At 39.8% G+C, this 15160-nt stretch overlaps 1 protein-coding gene across 3 annotated transcripts in view; it reads right to left on the minus strand.

Annotated features, from left to right (window-relative positions):
• Positions 1-4480: 4480 nt before the first annotated feature.
• The window catches only part of tmem121ab (transmembrane protein 121Ab), a 77944-nt gene continuing 67264 nt past the window's right edge, over positions 4481-15160 (minus strand). For all 3 annotated transcript variants that reach the window (XM_058379473.1, XM_058379474.1, XM_058379475.1), the window contains one exon: positions 4481-9623. In XM_058379473.1, the coding sequence (XP_058235456.1) occupies positions 7667-8617 (951 nt within the window). In that variant the 5' untranslated portion in view covers positions 8618-9623 and the 3' untranslated portion in view covers positions 4481-7666. The remainder of the gene's footprint in view (positions 9624-15160) is intronic.

The raw sequence follows: 15160 nt of genomic DNA on the forward strand, positions 1-15160 counted from the left end.
TCTGTAAAAGTTTTAAACTTTATTCATTCTATTAATTATCTTTTCAACTTATTTTGAAGTTTGAGAAAGTGCTGTGGTAACAATAAAACAGTGATTTGCATGTTTACAGCAGTCTGAGGTGTTGGCAAGACATAAAATATGAGTGTTTGGAAATTTGTACCAGCGGAGATGATGGGCGACAGCATAGACAGCAACTTCTACAATACTGCACAGACCTGTTAAAATGGAAGGCATGCTGGGCTTTTCCTGCCTGAAGACCCATAAATATTTTGGGGATAAAATTATGGGATGGTAATGCACTACGAGGCCCTCCCAGCAAAGCCATTTATTTTTATCCTTGGCAGGGAGAGATCTATTACTGCTGGGCAGAAACATTTTTAAATCACTGTCCTGGCAGTCGAACCCACACGCTGATGCCTTTTACTTTCAGGTGTGAAGAGGGTTTTTTTTTTTTTTTTTTTTTTTAATAACAGATTTTATGACCAAGAGCAGTGAGGGGTTTGTCCTCATCAACATAATTGGGAGCTTGATTGCTTCTCTGATCATGAAATGCCAAACAAAGATGCAGTTTGCCTCCTATTACAGAACATTAGCTGTAATGGAGGGCTCTAGATAGATGAAGGACATATATGTGAATATATATGAGTGATGTATGGGTAAAAGATGCAAAGATTCTCTGCTGAACTGCAGGGTTAGTGTAGGGAAGTGGCCCAAGAAGTACATTTGTGGCACGATATATAGATTAATGAGAACTGATATGAAGATGCCGATCTTTCACATGACATGAAATTAACAATCCAGAGACTGTGTTAATTCAACACAGGCTTATGATGCTTGATATTAATTTTTGCATACATACATACATACATACATACATACATACAAACACATACATACATAAATAAATAAAGTTATTCTAAACCCACTGATTGGGTTTGTGAAACATCTACATTTCTAAGGTATCAGGAAGTCTTCTAAGACAGCAGGACTTTTTTTCCCCCTTTGCACAATTTGGCATTACCCCAAAGTTTGTAGGCGGAATTGAATCTGACAGCTGAAAATTATGCAGCTCAAATTGAAGTTATACTTAATTATACAGACTTGTTTTTATACCAACATGAGACAAGTATATGAGATTTTATCTTATTTTACATAATTCATCTAGATTTTATTTTATACAAGATGTAAACTTGTTTGGCCATAACAATCAATAGTGTGATGACCTGGAAAAAAAGATATACATAGTTTTAGTGATAATTGTAGTATAATTTTTACTATCTTGACATGCAGCACTAGTATAGGAATTTTCTTATTACAGCTAGTGTTTGTATTTTAAATACTTCTCTTGCAGCCTTCAAAGCTACAGAAAGGTCTGTTTTAAAATCCATAAATCTGGTATGCAAAAGGTTGTAGTTCAAGAACTCAAGTGGACCACAAGCCCAAGTACAGGCCAGGAACTTTGGGTAATGTTCACATTAACCATCAGAAAAATGTGATCTTAGTGATTCTGACTGTGGCTGGTGAGAGATGTGCTGATTCCAGTGAATGAAATAGCTTGTTGATGAAGGTTGGAGATGACAGACACTCAGATAACCAGAGTAGAAAAACATCTCTGAATACGCAACAACTCAATAACTGTTCTGATGAATCTGGATTTCTCCTGAGGCTCTCAGATGGTGGGGTCAGAATTTGGCACCAATAGCATGAATCTATGGACCAAACCTGCCTTGTGTGAACAGTCCAGGCTGGTGGAGGTGGTGTAATGGTGTGGGGAATGTTTTCTTGTCACACTTTGGGCAATTAATCATCAGTTAAAATGCCACAGACTTTCTAGGTATTGTTGCTGACCATGTACATCTCTTTGTCTTCTACTGGCATGATAATTTACCATGCAACAAAGCAAAAGTGGTCTCAGACTGGTTTCATGAACATGATAATGAGTTCAGTGTTCTTCAGTGACCTTCCCAGTCTGAATGCAGTGGAACACCTTTGGGATGTGGTAGAACAGAAGATTCACAGCATGAAAGTGCACCTGAAAAATCTGCAGGAATTGCATGATGCAATCATGTCTACATGGACCAGAATTTATATATAGAATATACTTATATATTTTTATACCCCTGCTTATATGCCATTCCTTTTGGCCCATTCAAACTAAGTTTAGTATTTTTTTTATTACAGAAATATTACAGAAATGGAGTCTTTGTTGAAGTCTCATGGCCAGAGAAGCAATCAATTTTGTAATTATGTTAATATGGACAGATCCTCATGGGAAATGTGCTTTCACACAAAGGCTGGAGGGCTGCAAGTTCACACTTTCTAAGCACTGCTGCTTTGACCTTGAGCAAATTTTTCCAACAAAAGTTGCTTCTAAAGTCTCGGCACTTTACTTAAGTTCATTAAACCTCTTTTACGGTATCTCGCTGCAGGTAAGCCAGAAAGGTGACTTTACAGAAACAGATTAAGATCCTTTATTTGTTCTTTTATCGCCTTTTAATTAGCCTTAATCCACCCTCTGTCTTTTAGTCTGATCTCCCCATTACTGATTAAACTCATTTGCTACGTACTAGAAAGCTTTTTAGGTCTAGGTTGGTTTGAACCTTTCTTCATGAACGGTATTTGTTTTCTCTAAATTTCTCTACAGAAGCCTTTATGCTGAGGTGATGAAGGCGATCAAATTATGCTCAATAAATGATTAGCTGTATCTAATATAGTAACAAAAAAGATTTTAGAGTGACTCAAGCTGTGTAGCAGATCTCTCATTGCCTCAAGAATATGATACAACTATTTACATACAATATTCATCTTCAGCTCAGCGCGTACATGATACATGTTCAGATTGATTTAGTGCATGATAATCAGACAGTGTTAAATGTGATTGGTGGCAGCTGATCTTCACCACCAGTTCAACACTATTCTGTGAATGTCATTAGTTTTTTGAGAGAATGACGTCTATAATGTCAGGCAATAACTATCATGGACGATGAAATATAACAGAATAAAGAGTTACAGTCCACATGAGGGACATTCTGTGATTTTAGCACAAGATCTTGTCACAATAAACATGACTGATTTTTCTGGCTCCGGATGGAAATGCTTTATGTCGTTACTGATACAGCTACAAAACCCTGCAACTTATTATATGAATTATGAGATAAAACCGCCAATGCTGTCTTTTAGTATCATTTGAAAGCATGAGAGCATCATCTGAAAGCATTAGTTCAGATTAGCTTGGAGCACTTGGTAGGGCTTAAATCACTTTAAATATTCGCATGGTAACTAGAGTAACATTGGCTAACACGATCTGAGCGATTTTCACATTTGAAACTTTATTTCGGAAGTAATTTGTAATTTAAAATATTACCAAAGCTTACCTTGTTTAAAATGGCACACAATTTTGGCTAAAAATGTTAATATTAACTACCTCCCAGTCACAAAAGTGTTTTAAGTAACTTAGCTAAGGTTAGCAAAGCAGTACTAGCCAGGTTATGCAGTGTTTTAGTTCAGTAATTAGATATAATGTACAGGAACTACTGAGAAGGTGAATACAGCTGATTGCAACTTTCAGTTTTTTGTTGATTATTGTGACTATTTGGTGGCATCCCTGCTACCCCCCAAATATATAAAATATAAGCCTGTATTAATTTTTAGAAACACTTTTCTGTTCATTAATCCATTGTTTACCATGTTACTCACCTCTGCCATATCTATCTCCTTCTGGCAAGCCCATAAAAGGTGGGAAAACTTTACATTTCAGAAAGCAGTGCATTACACCTTGTTATTGCTAGCAAGCGAGTCTCCACAGAGCTGTTTCGACGTGGGTAGGGAGCGCCATGAATAACGAATAAAGCCAGCAGCAGCTATTTTCTTGAATGCATTCACCTGTGAGGAAGTAAATCAAGTTGAGCACCAGCTTAAAGAGCTAGCTTTGCAAGAAATAAGACACTACTTTACAATATCCATATTTCACCCTGATACGGAAGCTGTGCACTTCACACTGAATTCTAAACATAGAATTTAGCTGAGAAAATTGCACAGTATGTTGTACAATTAAATCTAAACTTCAACTTAATTACCAGGCTAATGTACTTGGGGGGAAAAAACCCTTTGACTCCTTGCTAGTTAACTTAACACTAGCTAACTGGAAGAGTCTTGTGTAAATTTAATGAAGCATAAAAACCCAGTTGCTTGTATCTTTCATTAACCAGAAAAAGTGGCTTGATCTTCCCAAATGTAGACTTAGTTCCATGTTGCCAGTGCTTCTGGGTATTGCTGTGGTCCGGTTTTTCTTCCTAATTTGTTCTGCAGTGGTGATGGGTGATGACATTGCAGCTTCTGCTCTGTCTGGCTGAGCACTTCCTGCATGAAAATCCATAAATATATTTGGGACAAAATGATGGCATGCCAAACCACTACAAGGCCCCACTCCCAGCAAAATCATTTATTTTTATCCTTGACAGAGAAAAAAAAAATCCATTTCTTCCTAGCACAAGCGGTTTTTAAAATCACTGACAATGATGGTCAAAACCACATACTGATGCCTTCTACACCTTCACAACAACATACACAAGATTTGGGAGCTTCTAAGTTATAAAAACAAAGGATTTATCCTAATTAGGATAGACATGAACTCCATTGCTTCTCTGGCCATGAAATGACAAAACAAAATCCCCATTTGGATTCAATTACATGAAATTTAGGTGCAAACCAAAAAATGACACTCATCAAATCACTCTGTCATGTCTAAGGGATGAGTATTTAGAGATGTCATATCCTATCACATACTATTAAACCAGGCCATCTTGACCAGCTGAAGCAGGTGACCAAATGAAATTAATTCACTGGTCGAGGCTGTTTTTCTTGCACATAACCAGAAATATTTCATCTCAGCGTTTTTTGTAAAGGAAAAATCTCCATAATTACCCATTCAGACAATTCTATTGTTTGTCATTTTGCAAACTGTGTGTATAATTCATCATACATTCGGCTTAGTAATTCAGTATTTTTACATAGTGGTTCACAAAATATCAGAAAATGTCACTATAGACATCAAATTGGACCCAAAACGTTGTGCCACACCTCCTTTCTGGCTGTAAAGTTCAATTGTTGTGACACCAAACCTCAGGTTGATGAAGAAAGGGATTCCAGCTCCAAGATGGCCACTATAGCAGTTTTATTTTATTAATTTTTTTGTGATAGATGACAATAGCATACACTATCAGAAACTGAACTGAACAAGATGCTGTTGAACAAGTGAAAAAAATCCATTTGAGTTGAGTTTGCGATGATTATGTGAGTTCACACTCATGTATGAGTTTTAGCCTGATGTCACTGATACAGACAAAAATCACAGCTTGTAAAAGCATTATTTGATCTCGAGTTGAGAACGGTGATCTTTGATCAATGCAAAAAGTGACGTGCTCACTGGCAGCTCACTGCTGGCGTTCTGGCAGTGTGAGAAATTAAAATCTCAATAGTGTGTTTGCTGCCATGAAGCTTGTCTAAAAGCCACCAATAGGAGGACACCATAGAATGATGCACACAAACGGGAGAGCTACGATTACGTTGTTATGATCTCGAACCTACTTTGAAGAATGCTTCTGTTCATACAGATCAATTTTCAGCATATATCTGGATTGTTCTGATTAATGACCTAGCAGCAATATTCTGTAATTGCAGGTCTATCGTTAGACAATTTTTATCATATAAGTTGCCAAAGATTTTACTGGGATCATCTTGTACAGCATGACGAGTAATGATAAACAGATTGCATTATAAACAATTTCTAATATTAAAGCATTAGCTAAAAAGTTATTTATTAGCTTCATGTAGGAGAAACCTAAAAAAAGAAAACCCACAGCATCACTGATTGCCTGTTTATGGGGTAAAAAGGGAACGCTGTGTGCATGCTTTTTTAACCAAAAAGCCAGTGGAGAAACATTAAAAATTAGGCAGATTTTAAGGAGGCAGCCATGCCCTGCCCCTCATAAACAATGGCAGGAACATGAACATTAATTGTAAGCGTATTAATGTGGCTTATGTTGTATAATTTATCGTTGATTCACAAACTGGTGCTCACTCCTGGTTCAAACTAAGTGGGCATATGTTGAAATGGTTTTGTCGATGGCCCTGAAGAGGAGGGTTATTTACATGTAGATATATGGCCAGCAGCTTGGGCTCTGAGGCTGTGATCACTTAGAGCAGTGATGGTAAGTGTGGAAGTGCAGCAAAGTAGAAGCAAGAGAAAAAGTGTCTACTCAGCATGGCCTGCTTACTACAGAGGGTGTCAACAACTGGCAAGATACGAAACGCTGCCTCACATTATCCACATGCGCTGAATTAATGCTGTTGAGAGTGAATATATCAGGAGGTTATGGATGATATATAAATCGTCGAGGGCAAGAAAGGAGCTTTTAACACCCTGTAGAAGAGGCACAATTCATTTCCAGATGTATAGACCTGGTGATTTACGAATAGCTTCCTTGCTGCGTAAGGCTAGGAAAGGTGAGCTCCCACTGATAGGGCTATAGATAATTCATTATTTTTTGCAGGTTTGCAATATGATTTCTTTCTGCTCCGACAGAATTTATTCAAAGGATGGTGACACTTGCTGTATTTAGCCCATTCTGATGTTGGCAGTCTGTTGTGGGAGGAAGATGACAGGCAAATTTATTTATTTTTTTTGGTCACAGTTTCCTGCTATGGATTTCGTGTTACATTATCATCTTTAACATTTAACATGTCTCTCTCAGTCTCCCACTCATCCAAACACAGAGATTAAGTACTCTTTTTTATTAAACACCCTCCAACATAAAACGTATAAATGAAGCACACACTAGTACATAATAATAATAATAATAATAATAATAATAATGTTTACTTGTATGCTTTTACCAAATAAGCTCTGTGAGTGCATTCACTGACTTTCAAGGCTTTTTGTGAGGGAATGTACATAGATTATATATCATAATGTTTTTTTTTTTGTTTGTTTGTTTTTTTGTCAGATCAGTATTTTTTTTTGTCTTGCTCTCTGTGCTGAGGTTGCCAAAGTCCCTCTATGACTTTATCATCATTATCCAATCCTTACACTGGCCCACACAATCTCTGTATGCACAACCACAAGCCTCACAATCTGCAGCAATTGAACACACTCAATTACTATCCACTTGTCAAAGATCTCATCCTAACTAAAAACAGACATTTCAAAAGCAGAGCTTCCTCTCAGTTGTAAATCAATAATTGCTTACTTTCTTCTATCTTATCCCTTCCCCAAGTCCTTTTGCATTGCAGGAGCCAATTTTCGAGAGATGCTGATATCTGGTGGGTCAGGTACACGGCAAGGAATGCAGTGTTAGAAAAATCCCACGCTCAGAAATGTTCTTGAAAGGAAAACAAGTTCAGCTGATGTCACTCAGCAATTACAGAGAGAAATTCTAGCAAAATATGCCAGCTCAGTCAGTAGAAATCGGTTTTGCTGCACCTAGAAATTTCAGCTGGTTTATGTGTTTTATTTATGAACATTTCTTCCATATGTCCCAGTTGAAACGCAGTCCAAATACTTAGAAGTGATACATAACACCATAAGTCCCCTCTCTCATGCATTCATCAAATGGTAGAACTGTGCCAGGTTGGAGCCTTGAGGACTCAGTTCTAACTGGTTACTTGGTCATGTGTCGATGATCTCCTGGACTGGTGTAGGTTCATGTGGGAGGCTTGTTGCATTTGGCAGAGCCTGTCCATGTCCCACTGAGTTCTGTTGGATCTCCATTGGAATACCGGTTGCGTTTTCACGTGCCGGGAATTCTCGAGACTGTTTCCGATACTCCAGGAAGGTACACACCTTGGTGGCTATTGCCACCACATTTTTGCCAACAAAGATGGTGGAGACCCGGCTGTCCTGAAAAAGCACCATGTTAACGCCACGTATCAGGATGGTGACCACGTTGATTGTAACCAAGCTGAGCATGGGGTATAGCATCATCTTCTGTGGTGATACATTTTCACCCTGCACACTGATCTCACTTAATGACACACATGGTAGGATCAAAAGCAGGATGTAGCAGTAGAAGAACATCAGCCCTTCTGCCCAAATGGGCAGACCTGTTCGTTGGGGTTCCCAAAGGTTTGCCTGGATATCAAGCAAGTCCAGGAGGTCCAAAGCAACCCAGAAGAGTCTTCCTCTCATATCCTCCTTCTTCCTAAATGTCCGAACATATTCCATGCTGTCAAGAGCCACCAGGACCAAGTAGAGTCCTGGTACGCATACAGACAAGAGTAAAGTCAGAGCTTTCCTTGCTACAGTCTCCAGACTTTTGCGGTCAGCCTTGCAGTTTTGGAAGACAAAGTAAAGCTTGATCTCCAAAACAAAGATGTAGAGAAACCAGAGGATCATGGCATAGCCGCGGCGCGCCGTCCGTACCTCAGCTCCGACCCACACAGCTACATAGCGGAGCACTATAAGGAAACACACGTCTCCGACCAGGACAATGATACAGACGCCAATCTTGCGTGGCCCCTGGTTTTGTTCCACCAGGTAGGCATCCATGAAGGCCATGCTGGTCATGATGACAATGGTGGTGAGACAGACGTGTCGTTTGTCTGGTGGTGGCAGCACCATGGCGAGGGCCACCACCACTATCGCTGACTCACTGCTATGTTGTCCCTTTTTCTCTCTAGCTATGGGTCAAATTGAGTCTCTTTTCAATTATCCGATACCTAGTTACTTTATGTAAAGAGCTATCTTTCCTTTTATGCAGAAGCTACTTTCTGCCTGGCGTAATTACGTTATTGTAAATTGAAAGGATTCGTGTCTTCACTCTCTAATCCTCGAGAGTGAGAGTGGCTTTTGCAAGTCTGGGTTTTCTTGCTGTAGTATAATTCTGGTGTGAAAAAGTCAGTCCTGGAGATTACAGGATGTATTCAGACTGTAAAGTTTCTTTTTTTCTTGAAGAGACGTAATAATTTCAGTTTGAAGCAGTATACAATTCAAGCCAAGGCTGGAGCTGAACTACTTTGCAATGGAAATGCGAGTCTGAAAGAAGTAAGAAAAGCCAAGCTCACAGCTTGGTTTTGGCAGGTGGTTCCTCTCTGGCCCACTAAACGTAAGAGCTATCCGCTCATTACTCACAGAGTGTTCATTGATTCTGCTTGACTTCTGAGACTGCCGGCCTAACCACACCTCAGCATTTATTGACAAAATGCCATGATTTTTTCCATGGCCGGAGTGCATGCGCTGACTGAGGGAAATCCTTAGCATGCATGTACCAGATATAATGCGTGGGTCTTTTCAGGTTAGTTTGGCCAGAGCGATAAGAAGCCGTGAGTGCGCGTGAGAAAGATGTTCATTGGGTTCATCGAGTTTTCAGGCAGCATGCAGAAAATATAGTGTTGCTCTTCACAATGTAGATCCACTGAAATGACCCAACGGTTTTTGAATGTCTGCGTATATTAAATCCAGAGACAGCATGTGAAGGATCAAGTAGCACAGAGCAATTGACTTGCTGGAGCAGCCATTCATCACCTAGATAGCAGGGCAGGACTTTCAAGGGCCAGTGTTCATCCATGGCTCCCAAAAAGGGAGGCTCGCTCACTTGTCTTCATTCTTCCTTTTCGCTTGATGTAGCCTGGAGGGGAGAGAGAGGGGAAAGAGGCATGTCAGCACAAATCTGATGATAACGTATAGCTCGCTGCTCCACACTCAGATTGCATTAGAGCCAGTGTGTCAGATTTATTACGAGCTGTGTAATGAATGGAACAGCATGTTGTTGTCTGATTGCTGCTTATCAAATACCGCACGTCAGCTTTTGTATGGCTCATTGAGGCTTTTCCGTGCAGATGGCTTAGTTTAAAAAGGGAAACCAGGTACTGTATTAGCTATCTGATGCTGAATAATTCATTATCAGTAATAAAAATCTGGTTGATACAATTTGCCTGTATTCGATATATATACTTGAACGCTTTTTACCAGTACACTGGTATTCTTATCAGGCATTTTCTATCAGTACAACCAAATAAATTATTTTATCACTGCAAGTCTGATATAAAATTAGTCAAGAGTCTTGTTTTTCCTTCTGTTGGGATAACCTCACGTAGAATTTAGTGGTTGAATATAATGCCTTCAAATTTTATGAACAAGCAGTTGAGGGATCTCAGAGAGCAGAAATGGGTTTGAAAATAGAAATATTTGTGTGAAAAAATGGCACTTGAAAACAGGTGTAGATTTCCATGTGAAAAGAATTTTGTGGCGTTTGGTTCACGTCTTCAGTTCTTCATGAACGCTAAAAGACTAATAGACTAATATACACTATATGGCCATGTGGTCACCGGATCAACACACCTATATGTAAGCCTTCTTCAAAATGTTGCCACAAAGTTGGCAGCACACAATTATCTAAAAGTGTTTTTGTTTGCTGTAGCATTAAGATTTCCCTTCACTAAAACTAAGAGGCTCAAACTTGTTCATAAAGCGAGGTTATAATGGTTTGCCAAGGTTGGTGTTGAGTGGCCTGCACAGATCCCGATACCAGCATTTCTTGTCAGAATAATAGCAAACTGCACTGAATAAAAAGTGATTCCTGTTGTGGAAGATGTCTGTCCTGCTACACTGGGAAGTTTAATTTCTTTTTATACATACTTATACAGAATTAAACATTAAGTAAGTAACACTGTCTGCAAAACCATGTAAAGTCTGTGTGACATGAAGACCTGGATATGGTTTGAGGCATTATTGGATTTCAGCCTTTTAAATAAGCTTACATGAAGTATCTATTCTTTATCAGTTTAATATCTGATGTTTACTAGAAGGGAACCATATATTAAATAGATTTCTGAAACAGCGAGATGATACAGGGGATTACTCCGTCTACTCTACATTAACCTGGCATTGTAGTACCTTCAAAACAAAGAAAGTGTGGGTGGCATTGCTGCCTCATAGCTCTAGGATCCTAGTGTCAATCTTTAGCTGGGAGTTTTGGTGCATAATCTGCTTGTGACTGCATGGGTTTCCTCCAGGATTTTTTGGCTGATGAATTGAAGCAAATTGATCTCAGGTGTGCGCATGGTGCCATGGAATAGACTGGCATCCCATCCAAAGAGTATTCCTGCCTCACTTCTTCATCTGTTCCTAGGAGTGGACAAACTTTCATTTTTGGTCAATTACATTAACCTAGTTTCTGGAGTATCTGGAGGTTCAAATCTCTGGACTGCCAGATAACCTTAAACCATAGCTGCTCTGATCTGTTTTTGTGTTGGATCATGCTTCACTTGTTAAAACATTTGAGTAAAAATGAGTCAATTTTTAGTATGTGATCAAAAGTATGTGGACACCCATGTGCTTGTCGAAAAATTCCATTTTAGATTATAACCACCTCTTTTATGGGAAGGCTTTCCACAAGTTTTTGGAGTGTGGCCAGGAATATTTGCCCATTCATCCACATGAGTAAGTTCTGGATATTGATTTTAGGCAGGAAGGCCTGGATGGAGTTGGCTTCCCAATTAATCCCAAAGGTATTCAAAGGGGTTGAGGTCAGGGATCTGCGCAGGTCTCTCGAGTTTTTCCACACCAACCTTGAATATCATGTCTTTATAAAACTTGCTTCGCTTGGTCATTATCATGCTGGGACAGATTTGGACTTCAAAGCTTTAGTGAATGAAACAGCATACAGAGATATTCTGGACAGCTTTCTGCTTCTAGCTCTGCAGCAACAGTTCAGAGAAAAAACAGTGTTTAGCATGTGATGGTCCAGTGTCCACATACACTATATTGCCAAAAGTATTCGCTCACCCATCCAAATAATCAGAATCAGGTGTTCCAATCACTTCCATGGCCACAGGTGTATAAAATCAAGCACCTAGGCATGCAGACTGTTTTTACAAACATTTGTGAAAGAATGGGTCGCTCTCAGGAGCTCAGTGAATTCCAGCGTGGAACTGTGATAGGATGCCACCTGTGCAACAAATCCAGTCGTGAAATTTTCTTGCTCCTAAATATTCCACAGTCAACTGTCAGCTGTATTATAAGAACGTGGAAGTGTTTGGGAACGACAGCAACTCAGCCACGAAGTGGTAGGCCACGTAAACTGACGGAGCGGGGTCAGCGGATGCTGAGGCGCATAGTGCGAAGAGGTCGCCAACTTTCTGCAGAGTCAATCGCTACAGACCTCCAAACTTCATGTGGCCTTCAGATTAGCTCAAGAACAGTGCGCAGAGAGCTTCATGGAATGGGTTTCCATGGCCGAGCAGCTGCATCCAAGCCATACATCACCAAGTGCAATGCAAAGCGTCGGATGCAGTGGTGTAAAGCACGCCGCCACTGGACTCTAGAGCGGTGGAGACGCGTTCTCTGGAGTGACGAATCGCACTTCTCCATCTGGCAATCTGATGGATGAGTCTGGGTTTGGCGGTTGCCAGGAGGACGGTACTTGTCTGACTGCATTGTGCCAAGTGTAAAGTTTGGTGGAGGGGGATTATGGTGTGGGGTTGTTTTTCAGGAGCTGGGATTTTCCCCTTAGTTCCAGTGAAAGGAACTCTGAATGCTTCAGCATACCAAGACATTTTGGACAATTCCATGCTCCCAAATTTGTGGGAACAGTTTGGAGCTGGCCCCTTCCTCTTCCAACATGACTGTGCACCAGTGCACAAAGCAAGGTCCATAAAGACATGGATGACAGAGTCTGGTGTGGATGAACTTGCCTGGCCTGCACAGAGTCCTGACCTCAACCCGATAGAACACCTTTGGGATGAATTAGAGCGGAGACTGAGAGCCAGGCCTTCTCGTCCAACATCAGTGTGTGACCTCACAAATGCGCTTCTGGAAGAATGGTCAAAAATTCCCATAAACACACTCCTAAACCTTGTGGACAGCCTTCCCAGAAGAGTTGAAGCTGTTATAGCTGCAAAGGGTGGACCGACGTCATATCGAACCCTATGGATTAGGAATGGGATGTCACTTAAGTTCATATGCGAGTCAAGGCAGGTGAGCGAATACTTTTGGCAATATAGTGTACTTTGTCATATATAGTATATGATGAACTGACTCTAAAACTAAAAAAATGTTAAACCCTTATTTCACTTTTAGTATTCCTTTTCACTTTAGAAATAGATTGCTGCGTCTTTGTAAAATCCATGCTATAAGTTACATCCAAAGAAACTCATAACTTTAAAAAAATTATTGGAGGCAGTCCAATTTACGCTCCCACATGCTTAGAATTAGAGCGAAGTGTGTGCAGAATGAAATCACTGCAGTCTCTAGGGCACTGATGCATGCCAATATAGTGGCATTAATTATAGCCTGCTTTGGAGGTGAATGGGCAAAAGATCATGCATGACAGTTCTCTGAGAACCATAGATTTAATATGCTTCCTACATATTTTCAACACCAGACATGCCAGCAATTAAATGTTGGAATGGTGTGATTTTGAGTTTTCTTTTCTTTTTAATGCTGTCAAGCTAAAATCATGAACTGAACTCTATAATATACTTTCCAAATATAACATAATCTCCGACGCATAGGTCTCACTAAGCATTACAAAAATGTTTCCAATGACTTGTTATCTATTTTATCCTATTACGTTTGGATCTAACTTAATCATATATTTTGTTTTCTAATGCTAATGGAAAGATGTATGTAAATACAAGTGCATGTTGAGAATTGAGACTTGGTGCTTTTCTTTATGCACATTTAATAGCCTTGCTTTTTCTGATTTAACAAAGATGTTCACTGCATTCACAAATGACACGGTTCCAGGCAAACAATATTCAAATTAGTATTTTGCAAGTGAGCAAACTCAATACATAAACATGGTCAGGTGAATATGTGGCAAGATTAAACAATTTTCAACTCCAAGGGGTATACGAGTGACAAAATATGACAGCATCCTTGAGGACTTACTGAGCTTATATAGAGTAGCTGAGTAGAGTAGCAAACACCTGTGACTAATAGCATTGTGACAGGCAGGGAATCGCAGAATCAGACAGTTGAACTCCTGTAGAAGCCAGGGGCAGCAGCAGCCAGCCAGTGAATAGTGGAACCTATGTAACCCTTCAGAGCTCCATCATCAGAGACTAGGTGAGAGGGTCTGAATAATTCAAACACATGAATTGGACTGCAATGCTAATCGTCAGCAGTAGGGAGAGGGATTGTTGGTGATTTGCTATTAGTGATTTAGGAATCCTCTGAATTACCCTTACTTTACTCGGGTCTAGGACCTGCTTTGACCGCTAGAATACAGTGCCTTGCAAAAGTATTCATACCCCTTGAACTTTTTCACATTTTGTCATGTTACAACCACAAACGTAAACGTATTTGATTAGGGTTTTTTATGTGATAGACCAACACAAAGTGGCACATAACTGAAGTGGAAGGAAAATGACAAATAAATATCTAAAAAGTATTCAGCCCCCCAAGTTAATACAATGTAGAACCACCTTCTGCTGCAGTTACAGCTGCAAGTCTTTTGGGTGTATGTCTCTACCAGCTTTGCACATCTGGATAGTGTAATTTTTGCCCATTCTTCTTTAAATAGCTCAAGCTCAGTCAGATTGGATGGAGAGCGTCTGTGAACAGCAATTTTCCATCAACTCTGACCAGCTTCCCTGTCCCTGCTGAAGAAAAGCATACCCACAACATGATGCTGCCATCACCATGTTTCATGTTGGGAATGGTGTGTTCAGGGTGATAGCAGTGTTAGCTTTCTGCCACACATAGTGTTTTACATTTAGGCTCTGATTAATGCTGTCCTTGCCCGGTCTGTCAGTTTAGGGAAACCGCCGTGTCTTAATAGGTTTGCAGATGTGCCATTCTCTTTCCATTTTCGGATGATGGATTGAACAGTGACCCGTGGAAGATGTTCAAAGCTTTGGATATTTTTTTTATAACCTAATCCTTCTTTAAACGTCTCCACAACTTTATCCCTGACCTTTCTGGTGTCTTCCTTGGGCTTCATGATGCTATTTGTTCACTAATGTTCTCTAACAAACCTTTGAGGGCTTCATAGAACAGCTGTATTTATACTGAGATTACACACAGACTCTAGATTTACTAATTAGGTGACTTCTAAAGGAAATTGGATCCAGTGGATTTTTGTTAGGGGCATCAGCGCAAAGGGGGTTGAATACAAATTATTTTCTTTTCACTTCAGCATTACGTGCCACTTTGTTTTGG

Source organism: Hemibagrus wyckioides, linkage group LG25 (assembly GCF_019097595.1).
Source record: "Hemibagrus wyckioides isolate EC202008001 linkage group LG25, SWU_Hwy_1.0, whole genome shotgun sequence".
Taxonomy (NCBI): domain Eukaryota; kingdom Metazoa; phylum Chordata; class Actinopteri; order Siluriformes; family Bagridae; genus Hemibagrus; species Hemibagrus wyckioides.